The sequence below is a fragment of the Dermochelys coriacea genome, chromosome 12 (assembly GCF_009764565.3).
Source record: "Dermochelys coriacea isolate rDerCor1 chromosome 12, rDerCor1.pri.v4, whole genome shotgun sequence".
NCBI lineage: Eukaryota > Metazoa > Chordata > Testudines > Dermochelyidae > Dermochelys > Dermochelys coriacea.
In genome coordinates, this window is record NC_050079.1 from 17,168,998 (window position 1) to 17,190,731 (window position 21,734).

Below are 21,734 nucleotides of genomic sequence, written 5' to 3' on the forward strand. Positions count from 1 at the left end.
TTGTTTACTTCTGAGTAATTTCAACAGATGTGTTATGTAGTATTAAATCTATTACTCATGAAGATCAATCTTTTACATTTTTAAGTGCATCACAGTTTTCCCACCTAGATCAAAATGAGAGCTTGGAACAGCCTACTCTTTCTGACTTAATAAGCTGCTTTTATTTTCCCCACAACTTTCTCTAACAATATAATGACCAGCTTTAAATCCTTTGGGCTTGAAAGCTTGGCAATAAAGCCTTGTGCAGCGATTTTTCTCTGGGCTGAAACATGAAAATCAAAATTTTTCTCTACTGAGTAGTAGATTTGGAACATATGTAAAGAGTGAAGGAATCTTATTGAGTGACAAAGGTGCCTGCTCTACTTCCTAAGATAATTTAGCAAAACACATGTAAGTGTGTTTTGTGTTTGATTGTTCCAAACCACCACCTTGAGATATCTTCTGGGCAAAACTCCACTGGGTTGGATTAGCAAAGTACTTATCAGTGTATTTGTGTAATTTAGTAGAGGCTGTTTTAAAATGCCATTTTCAGCTGTTTTTGCAAAGAGGTTCCCTGTATTCCTGTAAGGAAATCAGTATATTTAGGAGTAAATGTCTTTACTTTTCAAAATAATTTTTTTTCATATTTAAATAAAAGATAAAAAGAAAAGGAGTACCGGTGGCACCTTAGAGACTAACAAATTTATTAGAGCATAAGCTTTCGTGAGCTACAGCTCACTTCATCGGATGCATTTGGTGGAAAAAACCAAACCAGTTTTTTTCACCAAATGCATCCGATGAAGTGAGCTGTAGCTCACGAAAGCTTATGCTCTAATAAATTTGTTAGTCTCTAAGGTGCCACCGGTATTCCTTTTCTTTTTGCGAATACAGACTAACACGGCTGCTACTCTGAAACCTGAAATAAAAGATAGGATCTGTGGACTGGTTAGCTCAGGGGAATGAAGGGTTATGGAAAACCTTTTGCCTCTGAGTAACTCATCTGAATTCAACGCATAAAGACTGAATTTAGTTATCCTCAGATAGCTTTTTGGTGGCTTATGTGTAATGGGTAAATAGTCTCAGTCCAAGGCCTAGTCCATTAAGCATTTGGCTCCCTTTTTTTGGTGACCTCAGGCAAGGGGCCAAAATTTGAATAGGAATAATGGCTGAATTATTTTTTCTCCCCTGTAGCTAGCTCTTTGGATCAGAGTTGAATCACAGCAGGGAGAGTGAATTTTTGCCTGTTCTATGGAGTTCACTTTCCACTGCTGTCAGTATAACACTCTCCACGAGAACTAAATTCACATACACACTGAAATACAGCCCTCTTATCCATTGCAATAGGAGCTGCTTAACTAGGATGCTTTGGTGGATTCCTTCTGGTCCCAATTAACCAACTGTCCCAAGTTTAAAGAATACTATTTTATCCAAACTGTTATCTACACTGTCACTGGCATATTGTTCATCTTTAAGACTCATTCCTGCAAGATGGCAAACTTCTCTCGAAAGAGGTGCTAAGTATCCTTGTCTCCCATTGAGTTTCAAGAAAATCTACACCCTACACAGGTTATGACCCTTAAGTGATTTTTGTGAATGAGTTAAATTACTTGTAATTGATGACTTGAAGATAATTATCACTTAGAAAGTACAATTCAGAAACATGAAAGTGAGCAGAATAAAGCATCATATCAAATCATACCAAAATACAGTATTCTGTTCATGGGGGGGAAGTCTAATTTTTTTCATTTATAGTCTCTGTATTTAACATGTTCCTCAGTCACTAACTAGTCTTCATTACAGATATTATTTCATAGAATCAAAGAATATCAGGGTTGGAAGGGACCTCAGGAGATCATCTAGTCCAGCCCCCTCCTCAAAGCAGGACAAATCCCCAACTAAATCATCCCAGCCAGGGCTTTGTCAAGCCTGACCTTAAAAACCTCTAAGGAAGGAGATTCTACCACCTCCCTAGGTAACACATTCCAGTGCTTCACCACCCTCCTAGTGAAAAATATCCAACCTAAACCTCCCCCACTGCAACTTGAGACCATTACTCCTTGTTCTGTCATCTGCTACCACTGAGAACAGTCTAGATCCATCCTCTTTGGAACCCCCTTTCAGGTAGTTGAAAGCAGCTATCAAATCCCCCCCCCCCCATTCTTCTCTTCTGCAGACTAAACAATCCCAGTTCCCTCAGCCTCTCCTCGTAAGTCATGTGTTCCAGTCCCCTAATCATTTTTGTTGCCCGCGGCTGGACGCTTTCCAATTTTTCCACATCCTCCTTGTAGTGTGGGGCCCAAAACTGGACACAATACTCCAGATGAGGCCCTCCAATGTTGAAAAGAGGGGAACGATCACATCCCTCGATTTTCCGGCATGACTCTGGACTGTTGAAAAGGGCTTAAGAAATGGGTGCTAGGCAGTATGGCCCAGATTTTTAAAGGTATTTAGGCATTACTGCACTTAGCATCACTACACCCTAACTGATTTAGGAGCCAAAATCTCATTTTCATGAGGGATTTAGGCACTTAGGAGTCAAAATCACAGTGGGCTCATAAGTACCTAAATGCCTTATGAAAATGAGATTTAGGCCCCTAAATCAGTTGGGGTGCAGTGACATTAAGTGCAGCAATGCCTTAATACCTTTAAAAATCGGGGTCTGCATGCGTAATGCTGATGCTGAAAAGCCAAAAAATGATCCCTCAAAAGGTGGCTGCCATATTTAGGATTGTCCAATTAAAGCATAAAAACACACTATATTTAATAGTAGTAAATCAGTTTCATGCATTTTATCCAAAGAGGCTATTTTGATTAGCCACATCCTTAAAAATCATTAGTGTACGAGTGGCTTTGACTCCCCATGGCTCTCTATAGAGTGTCAAGGAATGGCGCTGATGTCTGCTTCATTGGGAATCAGTTCACTTGTTCTTACAGGAGGAGGAATGCTAGGTTCTTAAGCATCAAAAGAGGGAGAAGTGTAAAGGGATTAAAAAAAAGTATCTCTCTTGAATGAACGAATGGGATTCTTCTCAAGACCACAACAGGACTGTCACTGACACAGAGAGATCTCTGATTTGCAATCCCTCATTTTTGCTTAAAAAGAAGAAACACATTTTCTGTACTTAACAGTAATAGCTCTTGTGGTACAGGTTTTTATTTTATAGCAGGAACAATAGTTCTCCCCCTGATTTTAGGAGGTGATTCATATTTTCTTTAGCTATTGATGAGAAAATTGCCTTGTTTATGTGTTTTATTAGCATTTGTGAAAGATGATAGTCTTCTAAAAATGGGGGGCCAAATCCTCAAGCCACGCAAAGGGCACAGTGCTGGGGTCAGTGGTCCCAACACTGACCTGGTAGGTCACATTCTACTGTGATGAGAGCAGTCTGTGCAAATTTATTATGGAGGCTCTTGAAAACGTTGTGAGTGAAAGTCTTTTCTGAACAGTCAGATTTTTATCTGGATAATTCCTTCTTAAATGCCAAAACAAGGTGATTCAGCTCTTAGCTGTATGACTTTTCCTTGTAAGTAAATTGTTGAAACTATGATAAATAGTGACATCAAATTTTTAAGAAGCACAGAATGCAATTTTCTGACAGTAATTCAAGTTGATCTGGGTAAAATTTTATAGACTAGTTAAGAAACTTTATTCAAATAATAATAATTCTAACCAAAGGATGATTTTTATAAGAGTCTTACCTGTACTTAAGATTTAAAAGTTGTCCAGGGCAACAATTGAAATTTTAATTTTAGCATTTTCTTTCAGTCTGTGCTTCTGAAACCTGTTTTACAGTTTTAATCTTTTATGTCAATCCTAAAATAGCTCATCTTTGTGAGGTACTGTGTTGGTAGCAAAGTAGGCAAGAGTGGCACAGGAGCTTCTAGGTAACAGGTAAAGCATGAGTAGCACACTATCAAGACCTTTCTATTAATGCATTGATAATATTGACAGAATTGGCTTCTCATCTCCTGAGACAGAGGCTGAAGTTGCATTTGAACATGTTTGAAAAGTAAATTGCTGAGTAAAATATATGGATAATCCTAAAATGTCTGTAGAAATAGGGTGAGTTATTGATTCACAGAGCACGACAAAACATCACTGCATGAATTAGCAAACAGCTGTTTCTAATTTGAGTTTAGAACAGTACACAGAGGAACTTGTTTTAGTGTTCACTCCTTTCATTTATAATGAATTTTAATCACTGCTACAGGTGAGAAAAATGTAGAAACAAGCTTGTATCTTGTGGAAGAAACAAAGGAGAGACAGATGCTAACAGATTTACAGTCTGTGATAAAAGGAATGTTTTGGTACACTTTACATGTAATTAGAGTGCAGCTGTTTTCAGTCCCAAGTCCATGATGCACAGCAGAATATAGTATCTGCTGCTTTTCCAAAGGGAGTAAAGAAAAACAGTGATTCAACTCTGAAAGCATTTAGTTTATTCCTAGATCTAACATAAACTTTCTCCTCCACCCTGACTATGTCATTTATTAAAGGGTGATAGAATTTAAAAATACAGATAGTTGTCTTAGGAAAAGTTTTGTTTGAAAAAAAAAAGTTATCTTATCTGTATCATCTATCAAGATTTAAATGTCATCTTTATCCATATCCATTAATGATTCTAGTAGAAGGCAAGATCCAGAGAAATGACATTAAGACAATTTTGATATCTAGACTGCTTTCACCTAGGTTTAAGCGAGCTATTCTCACCACAGCTTTGAGGTTGCCATGTTAAACAGTTCAACTACAACAAACATTCTAGTGAATTCAAGTTTTATTTTTTAAATGTATATAATGAGACTTGTGCTCAATTACATTTTGAGTTTCAGTACTAAATAAATTTGTCTAAGGGGGTGGAAAGCTGGTAAAATAGGACTATGTTCTGTAAGTCATGTTATCAGTATCTTCAAGGTAAAACCAGATACCTTATTTCTTTACTTTTTGAATCCTCTTAAAAATGAATGGCAGCACGATGTTGAAAAGTTGAAAAAAAATCACTATTTGCTAGTACTTTAGCCCAACAACATTTATTACCATATCAGCATATAATTTGGATGTGACTACATTTTTTATGCCATAGATAGAAGTAGTGTGATACCATATATTAGTTTTTGTTCCTGTTTTAATTTTCATTCTGCTTTGAATATGATGTATATTACCTGAATAGTGTCTTTAAACATGAAGTGTACTTTTGTACCCATGAATTAGACTGATGTCCCTGAAGCCTGAAGCTCTTTATAGTTCCATGAAGTAAGTGCAACTTCTTAGTAGTGCCTTACGCCTGACCTGCAGGGATCACCTTTCCAGGGATTAGAAAAGGAGTACTTGTGGCACCTTAGAGACTAACAAATTTATTAGAGCATAAGCTTTCGTGAGCTACAGCTCACTTCATCGGATGCATTTGGTGAATGCATCCGATGAAGTGAGCTGTAGCTCACGAAAGCTTATGCTCTAATAAATTTGTTAGTCTCTAAGGTGCCACAAGTACTCCTTTTCTTTTTGCGAATACAGACTAACACGGCTGCTACTCTGAAACCAGGGATTAGAGGATCAATCTTCATGCCAGTTCAGCTAATACAATTCAGTCTTCTTCCCTTGGGCTCCCAGCTGAGACTATTAAACAGGTACTAGTTAGTGCTAGTTATTGGTAAGGGATTTGGGTTACTGCTGGGTGGGATCAGATTCAAAATGGTGACCTACACATGAAAAGTACTTTCAGAATTATTCAGTACCTACAGTCTTCAGACATGACCTAGAAGTCTAAATAAGATCTACAGAACAAGTCAAATTAAAAGAAAACCAGCTGAGTGATTTTAAAGGTATGAGAGTAGCAGCCGTGTTAGTCTGTATTCGCAAAAAGAAAAGGAGTACTTGTGGCACCTTAGAGACTAACAAATTTATTAGAGCATAAGCTTTCGTGAGCTACAGCTCACTTCATCGGATGCATTTGGTGGAAAAAACAGAGGAGAGATTTATATACACACACACAGAGAACATGAAACAATGGGTTTATCATACACACTGTAAGGAGAGAGATCACTTAAGATAAGCCATCACCAACAGCAGGGGGGGGAAAGGAGGAAAACCTTTCATGGTGACAAGCAGGTAGGCTAATTCCAGCAGTTAACAAGAATATCAGAGGAACAGTGGGGGGTGGGGTGGGAGGGAGAAATACCATGGGGAAATAGTTTTACTTTGTGTAATGACTCATCCATTCCCAGTCTCTATTCAAGCCTAAGTTAATTGTATCCAGTTTGCAAATTAATTCCAATTCAGCAGTCTCTCGTTGGAGTCTGTTTTTGAAGCTTTTTTGTTGAAGTATAGCCACTCTTAGGTCTCCCCGATACTGTCACGGCTAACCTGGTGGCAGAACTTTGTGACTTTGTCCTGACCCATAACTATTTCACATTTGGTGACAATGTATACCTTCAAATCAGCGGCACTGCGATGGGTACCCGCATGGCCCCACAGTATGCCAACATTTTTATGGCTGACTTAGAACAACGCTTCCTCAGCTCTCGTCCCCTAATGCCCCTACTCTACTTGCGCTACATTGATGACATCTTCATCATCTGGACCCATGGAAAAGAAGCTCTTGAGGAATTCCACCATGATTTCAACAGTTTCCATCCCACCATCAACCTCAGCCTGGACCAGTCCACACAAGAGATCCACTTCCTGGACACTACGGTGCTAATAAGCGATGGTCACATAACCACCACCCTATATCGGAAACCTACTGACCGCTATTCCTACCTACATGCCTCTAGCTTTCATCCAGATCATACCACTCGATCCATTGTCTACAGCCAAGCGCTACGATATAACCGCATTTGCTCCAACCCCTCAGACAGAGACAAACACCTACAAGATCTCTATCATGCATTCCTACAACTACAATACCCACCTGCTGAAGTGAAGAAACAGATTGACAGAGCCAGAAGAGTACCCAGAAGTCACCTACTACAGGACAGGCCCAACAAAGAAAACAACAGAACGCCACTAGCCATCACCTTCAGCCCCCAACTAAAACCTCTCCAACGCATCATCAAGGATCTACAACCTATCCTGAAGGACGAGCCATCGCTCTCTCAGATCTTGGGAGACAGACCAGTCCTTGCTTACAGACAGCCCCCCAATCTGAAGCAAATACTCACCAGCAAGCACACACCACACAACAGAACCACTAACCCAGGAACCTATCCTTGCAACAAAGCCCGTTGCCAACTCTGTCCACATATCTATTCAGGGGATACCATCATAGGGCCTAATCACATCAGCCACACTATCAGAGGCTCCTTCACCTGCGCATCTACCAATGTGATATATGCCATCATGTGCCAGCAATGCCCCTCTGCCATGTACATTGGCCAAACTGGACAGTCTCTACGTAAAAGAATGAATGGACACAAATCAGACGTCAAGAATTATAACATTCAAAAACCAGTTGGAGAACACTTCAATCTCTCTGGTCACTCGATCACAGACCTAAGAGTGGCTATACTTTCAACAAAAAAGCTTCAAAAACAGACTCCAACGAGAGACTGAATTGGAATTAATTTGCAAACTGGATACAATTAACTTAGGCTTGAATAGAGACTGGGAATGGATGAGTCATTACACAAAGTAAAACTATTTCCCCATGGTATTTCTCCCTCCCACCCCACCCCCCACTGTTCCTCTGATATTCTTGTTAACTGCTGGAATTAGCCTACCTGCTTGTCACCATGAAAGGTTTTCCTCCTTTCCCCCCCCTGCTGTTGGTGATGGCTTATCTTAAGTGATCTCTCTCCTTACAGTGTGTATGATAAACCCATTGTTTCATGTTCTCTGTGTGTGTGTATATAAATCTCTCCTCTGTTTTTTCCACCAAATGCATCCGATGAAGTGAGCTGTAGCTCACGAAAGCTTATGCTCTAATAAATTTTGTTAGTCTCTAAGGTGCCACAAGTACTCCTTTTCTTTTAAAGGTATGATTGTTTTAAAATTGACAAGTTAGAACTCTTTCAGTTTTTTGAGATTGATGCAAAGCAAGAGTGGGTAAGAAAGTAGGGTCATCTCAAACTATGGGACTTATAAAACCTGATGTTTTCTATGTCTTGGCCCTTATAAACTCGGATCATTTAAAATTTAATGGGGAAAAGTGGTGATTTAAGTTGTCTGCTGTCTTGAGCTTATGATTGTCACAGTTCAGGGCAACTGCACCAGTATTCTCCCTCCATGGTCCCTCGAGGGCTCCCACTGTAGGCTCCCAACTCCTCAACTACCACCTTTCTTGGGCAGAGTTCTGTCTCTCTCTCCCTCCTGACCAGTGGATCTTTAAAGGCTGCACTGTTCCCTGCCAACACTGCAATATTTCTAGCAACACACATTGCCTAAAAACCCAGTGTCTGCACTTTGCTTTCTCTCCATAGGCTATGCCTACTGTATCGCTTGCAGTTATAAGTTTCCACACAGCAATTTATAAGAAAGCACATTTATTCTTAAGGTGAAAGCATTACAGAGAAAACATATTAAAAATAATAAAATAACCCTACCCACATGCTAAAAAACTTACCAAAGGTCATCTCAACGCCAACCTCTGGCTTCTATAGGTGTCAGACCTTCCAAATCCACAACTGGATTTTCCCCTGGGGTTACAAGGTCATAACTGTCTCAGATTCAGAACCAGAACCCAGGCTGGTCAGATCAGCCTGTTTCTTTATACAGCTCAGGCATTTCATATCCAACCCTCAGGAGAAGGTAATAGCAGACAATCACCCTCATTTCATGGCTAGCTTCCAAAGGTATTTGCATAACTGGAAGTGGGTGTCATGCCAGGGTAGACATCCCAAACTAGTGGTGTGTTCTGTAATTAAATTTCACCAAGCCAGTGACAAATGTGAACTCCTGGATCACTATACTTGTCTTATCATGGAATCACAGACAGTTCCCTTGGACTCTCCAGTATATCTAACCTCAGAGAAGTCAAGTTCTGGAACAGCCTTCCAAGGGAAGCAGGGCAGATTGGCAGAGGCCCTGTGGGTTTTTCACCTTCCTCTGCAGCATGGGACACGGGTCACTTGCTGGAGGATTCTCTGCACCTTGAAGTCTTTAAAACATGATTTGAGGACTTTAATACTCAGACATAAGTTAGGAGTTTGTTATAGGAGTTGGTGGGTGAGATTCCATGGCCTGCGTTGTGCAGGAGGTCAGACTAGACAATCATATAATGGTCCCTTCTGACCTTAAAGTCTATGATTCTATGATCTTGCCACCCAGATAAACTGGACTTTGTGGTAAAAGGTCATTGCAGGCAAAAATCCAACCACATAAGGTTGTGACCAGTCACTTACCCCAGATCATTTGGTACTCTACATCTTACACCAAAGATAATGATGGTAGCCAATTCTGTAGTAAACTAACTAAAGGGTTATTAACTAAGAAAAGGAAGTGAGAGTCATTGAGAGGTTAAAGCAGGTAAAATATATGTACAGGTGATCTGTCTTTCATTCCAAATAGTAACAGAGATGTAGTAATATGCCAGTATCCCAAAGTCTCTCAGGTCTACCCAGAATAACTCTGGGGATCTCTGTCTTCCCATTCAGTTATTCTGCCCTGTTGGAATCCAAACAGTCCAGAAATGCAGGATCTTTCCCTGAATCCATACATAAAGTTTCTTCTTACAGAAAAGAAGCTGACAGGATCCCTACCCACATGAGCTTTTTGTCTGATGACGGAGAGTGAAGAATGCATTTTGAGTCTTTCACCTCTGATCATCATGCACAATGACCACTTGCTTTGAAATTAGCACTTTTCTGTTAAAGTTCTTCATTTGCATTTCACAAGGCTTCTTTCTTTGGTGACTCGTTTGATGGGTTATTTAGTTACAGGGGTATACACAGTGTAAATGTTTGCAATTGCATTATAACAGGATACAGCTAAGTGAAAACAATGCAAGTAACATCCCATTAATCTTCATGAAGTTTAAACACCATATGTCTGCCAGCATCACAGTGGAGAATTTGCATTAACCTCTACCTAGGTATTTCATACAAATTGTCCTAAAAAGTCTGTTCTTGTCTGGATTATTTCAAGATAGCTCTTTGAACTCCCAGGCCTCACCTCACATCTCCCCTCTAAAAAGATTACATTCAGTCCTGGTCCACAATATTACATTACATTACACAATATTACATTACACTTTTCATTTAATACAGTTAAGTTTTCCCAGGAAAGGAAATGGCCATGTCTTTCACAGTGATCATTCAACTTTAAATAGTCATAATTTTAAAACTACTGAAATAATTTTCTTCAAACTTGGTTTGTTTGTAGATCTTGTTAAGCCTGGAAACTGTATGTATGGTGTTATTTCTTTATGTAAAGTTATATAAGCAGTTCTAGTTTCTAGTGTATACTGTATTAATTGGCTAAATATATGGCATAAGAAGCCCATTATATTAAAGCAGTTAACATGGGGGTAAAGAATTATAGTTGATCTTTTTTTCATATATATGTATATATACATTACCTGGCTCATGAATGCTTGATTGCTTTAACCAAATAGTGGCATTAATGCTCATTTTGTGGCATGATATAATTAGGGATAATTACATATAAATTGTGGAAATAATTTCCATTGTTTGGTAGAGCTACTTTTGAATATGTACTAGTCAAAACTTATCAAGGCCAACTATATGATTATATTTCAGTGATAGCTGCTAGTTGGATTGCTAATATCATTCAAGGATAGGTGTATATCATCATGTGTGTCAGCTCTAAATGTCTTCCGTATCACAGTTAAAAATACACTCAGTGGAGCTTAACAATGGAGTTTTGGATATTGTAGGTTCTTGTTTATTATTTACTTTGTTCTTATTAGATTTGAGTGGTATTGGGAAATGAGAGCAAACAAGATAAAATGTTTTTGTTTTTTGCGGTTTTTTTTTAAGTAAAAATGTGTCAGAGTGAACTGAAACATTTAAACCTCACACATTTGGTATGTAAACTTCATTTGCATTGATTCACACCAACACTGCAGTGTATCCAGACACCGTATACCATGTGAAAGTGTAATACATACTACATTTTAATCCATTGTGAGTTTTTATCCCTGTTTATTTATTACAGTTAAAAATTTGCTTTCACCTCTGAAATCCAATGATAATTCTCTTGCTGTGTTCCCTGGTTAGGTGTTTCTGACAATAATACTTATTAATACTATTTGCACCTCTGTTGGGCCTTCCATCTGAGGACTTCACTCTGCTTTACAGTCATTAGAGAAATAAGCTTTATAACACTCCTTGAGCCAGGAGAGTACTCTTCCTTTTATACAGATGGGGAACTGAGGTGCACAGAGAGTTTATGGGTAACATTTTTAAGTGCCTAGGTGGTTAAGGAGCATAAAACTCATTGTCAAAAGTAACTTCAGCTCTTAGGAGCCTAAGCCTCATTTACTTTCCATTGGACGTGGGCTCCTAGGTGCTCCAGTTCCTTTTAAAAATGGGATTTAAGTTTCTGAGGTTATGTCTACACTGGCAATTGAACAACAAAACATCCGTCTTTCAGACATGTTAACCCTCCTTACCACCGAAAGGCAAAAGTTTTTCCACGACAAGTGCCAGTGTGAATGAACAGCGCATTGTCGGCAGGAGTGCTGTCCTGCCGACAAAGCTACCCCCACTTGTTGGGGTGGAAATTTTTTTTGTCGCCAGGAGAGCTGACAAACAGCGGCTACACTGCACAACTTTTAGCGGCACAGCTGTTGCAACACAGCCATGTTGCTAAAAGCTGTGTAGTGTAGACAAAGCCTAAGTTGCTTTGGTGCTTTGGCCATTTTTACCTTAGGTGACGTTCCCAATGTCACAGAGAGACTGTGGCAGAGCAAGGAATCTTGTGAGTCACAGAGCTGAACTTTAACCATTAGACAATCCTTCCCCTTGACAATAGCTTCTCTGCTAAGTATAAATCAGATCTGTGTACAGGAAGAGAAATGGCTAATTTATTCCTGTTGCATTTGTTGCTCTGGTGAACAGCAGCAGCTCCCAGGTCTACCCACCCCAGTCTATTGTTCCCTATACAAAATGTCTCTCCAAGGCTCGAAAAGGAGTCTCCTTTTTAAGCTGCATCTCCAGCATTCCCTGTTGTGCAGTCCTCCCTAGGTACCACCACTGTAGCTTCTTTCAGCCTCCTTCCATCACTCTCAGCATGTACTACAGTCCAGGGAAATTCCCTCTTTCTTTATTTAAAGGCACAGTACATTGTAATCACACTTGCTCATCATGTCAGTAAGTTCTTTCAGGTGCTGTTGTCACTCAAAACTGATGTGCTGGTTGTGTGTATGGGGAGTCTACACAGCAGCGGGGAGATTGCTTCCCAGCATGGGTAGACACACATTTGCTAGCTCTGCTTGAGGCAGCATGCTAAAAAGGGCAGTGGGGCCACGGTGGAAGAGCAGAGGCTTTGTCTAGCCATCTGAATACCACCTTGCCTGATCCCCTGAGTATGTTCTTGTGTGGCTAGCCTGACCTGTTGCCTGTGCCGCTGTAACCACACTACTATTTTGAGCATGCTAGCTGAAGCAGTGATAGCAGGTATCTGTCTGCCCGCCCCGGAGGCACCTCGCAGCTGCTATGTAGACATGTCCTATGTATGTATCTGCATGTGATGTCACCCTTTGGTGGCTGACCCACAATGTGGTGAAGGGACTTGTACTACTGCCTGCTAAAGGAGGTCTGTGTGTATGGAGCTTGAGGATCAGGGCTCTAGTTTTGGCTCTGTGCATGTGGGTGACTGTTCTAGTAAATCGAATCTGCTGCTTCCAACTCGCATTCTTTGTAGCAGGTCGTGAACCCTGTGCTACTCTCTCTAATGGTGCATTCACCCTTGTGCAGAGAACCAGCACAAGACCTACATAAGCCCTCTGGACACAAGAGAATTTTATACCAAAGGAGGGTGTAAATCGAAAGGTAACAGGCCACAGCTTTATTAAGGATAATGATGTCAGAGCATAGAAACGCACAGATAGTGCTTGCTGAATTACAGCACTACCCTGTCTGATTTCCTCCAAATTCCCACTGAGGTGCCAAGCCTCTTCCATCAGATCAAACAAGCAGGAAGGCTCTAAGGTCCCATCTACTGAGCAACACAGCAGTTCTTTGAGTAGTGTCCCTGTGGGTGTTCCACTATACATGTATCTATACCACTGCGCCTCCGACTGGTGATTTTAGGTAGCAGTGTCCGTTCAGCCCACACATGCACTCTCCCTCATGCTCTGCCTTGAGGCTATTTAGCACTGTGCGGGCGAACCACCCTCAATTCCTTTTCAACCGCAAGATGGAGCGAGTAGCAGGCTGGTTTACTTTGAATCTGTGGCCACTTACTCTCTTCTACACCTGTCAGTGATGTCAGCATTTCTAGTGGCCATCACGTCAGCATGACAAATACGGGAAATAGCGGTGCTCATGGCTCACCCACTCTTTACGGTCTTCTTTAAAGACAAAGTCACTCTGAGGCCGCACCCAGAGTTCCTCCCCAAGGTGGCCTCATCCTTCCATATGAACCAACTCATCCACCTCCCCATGTCTTTCCCAAAACTGCACCGTGATAACAGGGAGGCAATACTACATATGCTTGACGTTAGGGGAGCCTTTGCATTTTATTTGGACTGGACAAAGGGCTTTAGGAAATCTTCTAGATTCTTCCTCTCAATTGCAGACTGATCCCAGGGCTCTGCAATATCAGCTCAAAGGCTCTCCAAATGGGTCTCAGACCGCACTAACTATTGTTATCCCTCAGGAATTTGCATGCACTCCACGAGATCCATTTCCCTCTTGGTCGCATTTGTTAAAGATGTTTCCATCTCAGAAATCTGCAGGGCAGCAACGTTTGCCTCTGCTCATACTTTCGCAGAACACTATGCTATTACTCGAGACTCAGCTTCTCATGCCATCTTTGGCTCCACAGTATTATCAATAATAGACTCCACTCCGAAGTCCCAGCCCTCCACAGGGGATACTGCTGTAAAGTCACCTACAATGAAGCACCCATAGAGACAGAACTCGAAGAAGAGGTTATTACCTCGTGCACTAATGATGGTTCTTCAAGTGAAGTTCTTCAACAAATGAAGGCTCAGCTGAAAGTTTGATAGAATGTAACAGTTTCTGGCTAGCTTTGTGTGAGGAAGTGGAAAGACGGTGTCTTTTAGGGACGTGAAATTATATTTATGTGTACACAATTTTATTTTTCTTAGCAAAGTAATTGTCTTAAAAAATATATCAACCCTATCAGGAGACTGTGCTAGCTAGGTCTTTCCATTTCTGACAAGTTATATCTTCCTTTTGAAAATCAATCATGAATTCATAGCTTTGGGGTTGATTGTCATAGCTGCATGAGTACATTTCTGAACTTGGCTTGTGTTATGTGAATGATAAACGGAGAACAAAGTGTGATTTATAGAGCAGTTTGGCCAAATTGCTCTTATTAGATGGAAAAATACATTTATTGAACACATCTAGGCTGAAATTATCTCTTCAGTGATGATGATGAATGCTTGCAGCTTTGTAAACATGCTGAACATTAAGTTGGTAAATGACTGTATCACTTCGTGATTGATTATCAAGTTTGGCCACATAAGCATCACGACCCACACAGTCTGCCTGCATTCTGAAGCTTACTTAATGCTCTTTTTTTTTCCTAATTAAACTTTTATTGAATTTTCTTCTCCTTTTAATGCTCGTTTTGATTCTCTTATGCGCAGATGACAAAAGACTTGCACCAGCCATGTGATTCCCTATTTTAGAACAGTCCCACTTTGCAGGATTAGCCATTTTTAATGACTTTAATCTCCTTTTTGAAAGTGATTTTTTCATTCTGTTACATTCCTTTGATTGCATTAATGTAGAATTATTTGGAAAAAATCACTACTGCCAGGCATGTCATACCACATTTCAACTATCTCTTCCCAATGTAAAATACTCCAGCAAAATTCCTTAGCATATTCTTCTGGGCTTATTATATGGCTTTTCTCAATTTAAAGTGGCAAGTTAAAATTAACAGTGTTGTTTTTCATTCCATAAAAAGATAAATGACAATGAGTTTTCCCTCTAATTTCTTCAGTTTTAGTTTTTGGATTCTCTAATGTTTTGTTTGTAAGAAAGTCAAGGTAGATTTTGTGTGGGAGCAATAGTTATCCAGCTATTTTTAAATTCTAAAAGGCAGAAAAAACAAATATATTAAAAGGAAAATAAAAGTTTAACACTTAAATCAATAAAATGTCTAAATCAAACTGACAAAATGACAGTCTTGCTTTCAATTTTATGTAAACAAACATGAAAAATGTTATTTCACTTGAATCCATTAAATGCATGTCATTCAGAAAGTAACACCATCTTTCTTTGATTAAAAAAAAATTAGTCCAATATGCTGGGAGGGCAGCAGGAGGAAGGGAACGCTGCTTTTCAGTTCTTAGCATCTTTCCTAAAGTTGTTGCCATGTCCACCTGCTGTGTTTTGAGACAGATCAGTCAGTTTCAGACAAGTGTGAGAACTTCTTAAACATATTTGTATCGCTGAGATAATGGACTAACTTCACTGCTGTCACAACCACATATAATCATATTGAAGTTAACGGAGTTGTACTGGGTTATGCTAGCAGTGAATTTGGCACATTGAATTTGCAGATTGTAAAAGAGGCTGTGGACACTGAAGCTGATTTATTCATCAAAGTGGTTTAAGCCTATCTGCTTTTTCCCCCTGCTTTCCCTCTTAAATCATTTATGCCTGTGTACCAATATGCAGCAAAATATTTAGTTTTTCTCTGTGATAATAAAGTATGACATTTTAAATGCCTATTTTTACAATGATTTTTATTTAATGGCAACTTCTTACAGTTTAGGCCACAGCCAGTTAACTTACAGAGTAGTAATATTGGGGGGGAGGTTTCCAGTTGAAAAACTGTAGGAATAGCAAATTCACCATGTGCTGCCCTAGTTCAGGCCCTAGCATCCCCCTCTCTCCCTTTTGTCTCCATTCCCCTTGAGGAGCCCAGCTGGCGTGAGCTGGGAATTAGTGAGCAGTGATCTACCGGTACCTCCCCACTGAATCTAATCCAAGAAGCTGGCAGCCAGCTGAATCCTTCCAGTCAGAAGGGCCCATTAATGCAAGTCCCTAGGGAGGCTGCTCCTCCTTTGCTTGGAGAGAGAGAACCCCTGTGAATATGGCTGACATCAGAGAGAGAGAGAGAGGCTGCTCAGAATGAGGAGCGAACCCGAGTCTTCAGTATGGCATGCAGTAATGTACAATAGAGTATATTTAAAGATGGAGCATATTATATGATTGCTCATACGAAAAGATATTAGGTGTTGGTTACAGGATGAGAAGAGAAAGATTTAAAAACATGTTTCTGTAAAAATCAGTGGATGAAACTTCGTAATGTTCAGGCTCAGCCGGGCTCCTACGTTTTTGTCTAACACTGGAACATTGAACGTTCTATAAGTTTAGGTTGCTTGTTGAGAATTATAGTACATTACTGTAATGAGAATAAAATACTGTTTTCCTGCCATCAGTCATTCTGGAGTAGCAGGTTTGGATGAGTCAAGATGAGGACGCTATAGTTGTGCTGTATAAGGAGAGAAGGCCATCCTCCCACACAGTGCTGTGCTCGAAAAAATGCTGCACATTTTTGCTAGATAAGTTGTCTTGTGTATGATTATTTTTATACATTCTTGGTGGAGTGTTCTAAAGTAATGCAAATCCCTGTTTTCCTGGGATCTAAAGGCAGATATTTGTCAAAGAATACTATGATATAGGGCATAGATTCTTGTATTGATGATATCCTCATTAACTGAGTTTTTTTTGAGAGATATTCTACTGTACATGTGCTTTAATTTGGTGAAGCTGTTTAGTTGGCAGACAAGTGAATGGGTGGCAGCCTATGCAGTTGGAGGTGGGCTTTTTTTGTTTTTTTTGTTCAGTTGTAATAATAGCTGAAGTTGAATCATTAAATGTTTTAGAGGGTAAATGTTTGTGCTTGGAGAAATGGTTCCTTTTTGCATTTCAGTGCTTTACCTACCCCTTCTCTACTCTCACAAGTTTTACACTGTTCTTCACTCAGGGTTCAGTTTTATATCAGACTAGTGGCATCTTCACTTAATTTGACATCTTCAGCATTCTCTGTGGAATGATTACATTTGCACTCATTTTGTCCTCTATCTAATGAACAATTCAAATTATGAAATATGCTAACTTTTTATGTATTTTCTTAAAATAACCATTCTTCTATTCATTGTGTTTCTTTATGGAAAATACTGATTTATTAAATATTTTCTAAACCCTCATCTTTGAGCCATGGAAGTGGGAGCACTCTGTCATTACAGGCTTGGCTGTGCTGTTTTTTTGTTCCTGAAGTTGGTTTTCTGGTGATAACATACCCTCAAATCTCCAAAGATTATTATTAGTCTTTTTATTGCAAGTCTTTTTTTTTTTTTTGCAATTGGACAACATTATCTTTCTAAGCCAATGAATATGGTAACAATCAAAATTTCTTGACATATTCAACTGAGTATTCTCAAATCTGTTGCTTCTATTTCACATGGATGTTGAATTCTGTTTGCTTTTTCTACATGTTACCGCTTTTGTGCAGCCTTTTAAATCTGTTTCAATTTCAAGAAAGAACTGAAAAGATTTTGTTAAAAGGAGACATTATTTAAAATCATTCTGATGCATCATTTAAAAAAATCCCACAAAAGCACAGGTGACCACTTAATATTGTAGCTCTTAGACATGTTTGTATTGCTTTGCTTCACAATGCATTTTATTTTCTTTACTCATTGTTTATTGTTTTACAGTACAGTGAGTAGTTAAGCCTGTTAAAGAAAAAGGCTTCATATTAATGCTATATGTTTGCATATTCATAAATTACATAACAATATGTGCTTCTCTTCCTCTTTCTCAAGCATCCTTTAAAATTCAGGAGACATTTGTCTTTTTTTTTTTTTTGTTCAGCAGCTGATTTTTTTTTTACTGTAGTAGCAGAAGCCCACAGTGTTGTTGAGAGGCTTTGTCCTTATTTCACAGATGCACTGGGAATTGTTTTTAATCTCCTTTCTGCTTTCCCATTACAGATGGTGATGACGACCCACAACTCTCCTGGGTGGCTTCATCTCCCTCCAGCAAAGATGTTGCATCACCCACTCAGATGATAGGAGATGGGTGTGATCTCGGCATCGGGGAGGAGGAAGGGGGGACTGGCCTGCCATATCCCTGTCAGTTTTGTGATAAGTCCTTCATTCGCCTGAGCTACCTTAAAAGGCATGAGCAGATCCACAGTGACAAACTACCTTTCAAATGTACCTACTGTAGCCGGCTTTTTAAGCATAAGAGAAGTAGGGATCGCCACATAAAGCTTCACACGGGGGATAAAAAGTACCATTGCCATGAATGTGAGGCAGCATTCTCTCGCAGCGACCACCTCAAAATTCACCTGAAAACCCACAGTTCGAGCAAGCCATTCAAGTGTACTGTCTGTAAGCGTGGCTTTTCCTCCACCAGCTCATTGCAGAGTCACATGCAAGCTCATAAAAAGAACAAGGAACATATGGCAAAGACTGAGAAAGAGGTGAAGAAGGATGATTTTATGTGTGATTACTGTGAAGAGACATTCAGTCAGACAGAAGATTTGGAGAAGCACGTAATGACACGCCACCCACAGCTTTCCGAGAAGGCAGATTTGCAGTGTATTCATTGTCCTGAAGTATTTGCAGATGAAAATTCACTGCTTTCCCACATTCATCAAGCCCATGCCAACAAAAAACACAAGTGCCCTATGTGCCCCGAGCAGTTTTCTTCAGTGGAGGAAGTCTATTGCCACTTGGATAGCCACAGACAACCTGATTCCAGCAACCATAGTGTCAGCCCTGACCCAGTCTTGGGGAGTGTGGCATCTATGAGCAGTGCAACACCTGATTCAAGCGCATCGGTAGAACGAGGCTCCACTCCGGACTCCACTTTAAAACCGTTGAGAGGACAAAAGAAGATCAGATCAGTGGAAAGAGAGGAAGGCCAGAATTGGTCTAAAGTCACCTATAGCTGTCCTTACTGCTCCAAACGTGACTTCAACAGCCTTGCTGTCCTGGAGATCCATTTGAAGACCATTCATGCAGACAAACCTCAACAAAGCCACACATGCCAGATCTGCCTTGATTCCATGCCTACGCTGTACAACTTGAACGAACATGTCAGAAAGGTGCACAAAAACCATGCATATCCCATGATGCAGTTTAACAACATTTCTGCATTTCACTGTAACTATTGCCCTGAAATGTTTGCGGATATCAATAGCCTACAGGAGCACATCCGCATCAGTCATTGTGGACCAAGTGCTACCCCTCAAGATGGTAACAATGCCTTCTTCTGTAACCAGTGCTCCATGGGTTTTCTGACGGAAGCATCCTTGACTGAGCATATTCAGCAAACTCACTGCAATGTAGGAAACTCAAAATTGGATTCCCCTGTCGTTCAGCCAACACAGTCTTTTATGGAAGTTTATTCTTGCCCTTATTGCACAAACTCCCCCATTTTTGGCTCCATCCTGAAGCTTACAAAGCACATTAAAGAAAACCACAAGAACATTCCTCTGGCACACAATAAGAAGTCAAAAGCAGAGCAGAGTCCAGTTTCTTCTGATGTTGAAGTCTCTTCCCCTAAAAGGCAGCGGCTTTCTGCCAGCTTAAACTCAGTTTCTAATGGTGAATACCCATGTAATCAGTGTGATCTAAAGTTCTCTAATTTTGAAAGTTTTCAAACTCATTTAAAGTTGCATTTGGAGTTGCTTTTAAGGAAACAGTCTTGCCCTCAGTGTAAAGAAGACTTTGATTCTCAGGAATCTCTCCTGCAGCACCTCACAGTACACTACATGACAACTTCTACCCATTATGTATGTGAGAGCTGTGACAAACAGTTTTCTTCAGTGGATGATTTGCAGAAGCATTTGCTGGACATGCATACTTTTGTGTTGTATCACTGCACCCTTTGCCAAGAGGTTTTTGATTCCAAGGTATCTATCCAAGTACATCTGGCAGTCAAGCATAGCAATGAAAAGAAGATGTATCGTTGTACAGCCTGTAATTGGGATTTTAGAAAGGAGGTGGACCTTCAGATCCATGTAAAGCATAGCCATTTGGGCAATCCAACAAAGTCACATAAATGCATCTTCTGTGGAGAGACCTTCAGCACTGAAGTAGAACTGCAGTGCCACATCACAACCCACAGTAAAAAATACAACTGTAAGTTCTGCAGCAAAGCTTTCCATGCTATCATCTTGCTTGAAAAACATTTGCGGGAGAAACATTGTGTCTTTGATGCTGGGGCTGAGAATGGTACAGCTAATGGCATGACCCCAACTAATAAGAAGACGGAAACTGCAGACCTCCAGAACATGTTGATGAAGAATCCGGATACTTCAAACAGTCATGAGGCTAGTGAGGACGATGTAGATGCTTCTGAGCCGATGTATGGTTGTGATATTTGTGGGGCTGCCTATACCATGGAAGTCCTTTTGCAAAACCATCGTTTAAGAGATCATAACATTAGACCTGGGGAGGATGATTGTTCTAGGAAGAAAGCAGAATTCATCAAAGGTAGCCACAAGTGTAACATCTGCTCAAGGACCTTTTTCTCAGAAAATGGCCTCAGAGAGCATATGCAGACCCACCGAGGTCCAGCTAAGCACTACATGTGCCCCATTTGTGGGGAGCGCTTCCCATCCCTTCTGACCCTGACAGAGCACAAAGTCACTCATAGCAAGAGTTTGGATACGGGAACATGCAGGATCTGCAAAATGCCACTGCAGAGTGAGGAAGAATTTATTGAGCACTGCCAGATGCATCCAGATCTCAGAAATTCCCTCACTGGGTTTCGCTGTGTTGTCTGTATGCAGACAGTCACCTCTACCCTTGAGCTGAAAATTCATGGAACGTTCCATATGCAGAAATTGGCAGGAAACTCTGCAGCCTCTTCTCCCAATGGTCAGGCTTTGCAGAAACTCTACAAGTGTGCTTTGTGCTTGAAAGAATTCCGGAACAAGCAGGATTTGGTGAAACTGGATGTTAACGGCCTGCCATATGGCCTGTGTGCTGGATGCATGACCAGGGGTACCAACGGACAGTCTTCAGGCTTGACCCCCCAGGAAGTGAATGAGAGACCGTGTGGCAGTCTGAGGTGCCCAGAGTGTAGTGTCAAATTTGAAAGTGCTGAAGACCTAGAGAACCACATTCAGTTAGATCACCGAGACCTGACACCTGAGACTAGCGGCCAAAGGAAGGGTACTCAGACATCCCCTGTTCCCAGAGTAAGTACTGCTGAACTTTAGCATCTCTTATTGCACACAATATAGACTATTAGAGTAACTATACAAAGCATTTAATAGGATTAAAATGACCCAAAATTCAAATTTTATAAAATTAATAGTAAAAGGAAATATCTTTTGAGAATGACCTGTGCTATAAACAAAGCGTAGCACTGCACAGGGAGAAAATAGGCATCACACAGATTTGCAGACTTCTTAGTTATGTATGGCAGGATATCAGGGTTCATACTGCAAGCCTACCTTCAAGTTTTCAGCAGAAAGTTGAGCTATATCAACGATTCATTCAGAAGTCAGGGTTTGTGCATAAGTTTGAGTATTTCTTGAGTTTGCAGATCTGCAGAAACTGGAGAGACTTTCATGGAAAAAGATATTTTCAGTATCCAGGAGAAAGGAATTCTAAGCAGTTCACTTT

General features: G+C 40.3%; 1 protein-coding gene across 10 annotated transcripts in view; it reads left to right on the forward strand.

Moving 5' to 3' along the window:
* ZNF423 (zinc finger protein 423) overlaps positions 1-21,734 on the forward strand; it is a 324,001-nt gene that overhangs the window by 183,951 nt on the left and 118,316 nt on the right. For all 10 annotated transcript variants that reach the window (XM_038368894.2, XM_038368895.2, XM_038368893.2 and 7 more), the window contains one exon: positions 18,081-21,304. In XM_038368894.2, coding sequence (XP_038224822.1) covers positions 18,081-21,304 — 3,224 coding nt within the window. The remainder of the gene's footprint in view (positions 1-18,080; positions 21,305-21,734) is intronic.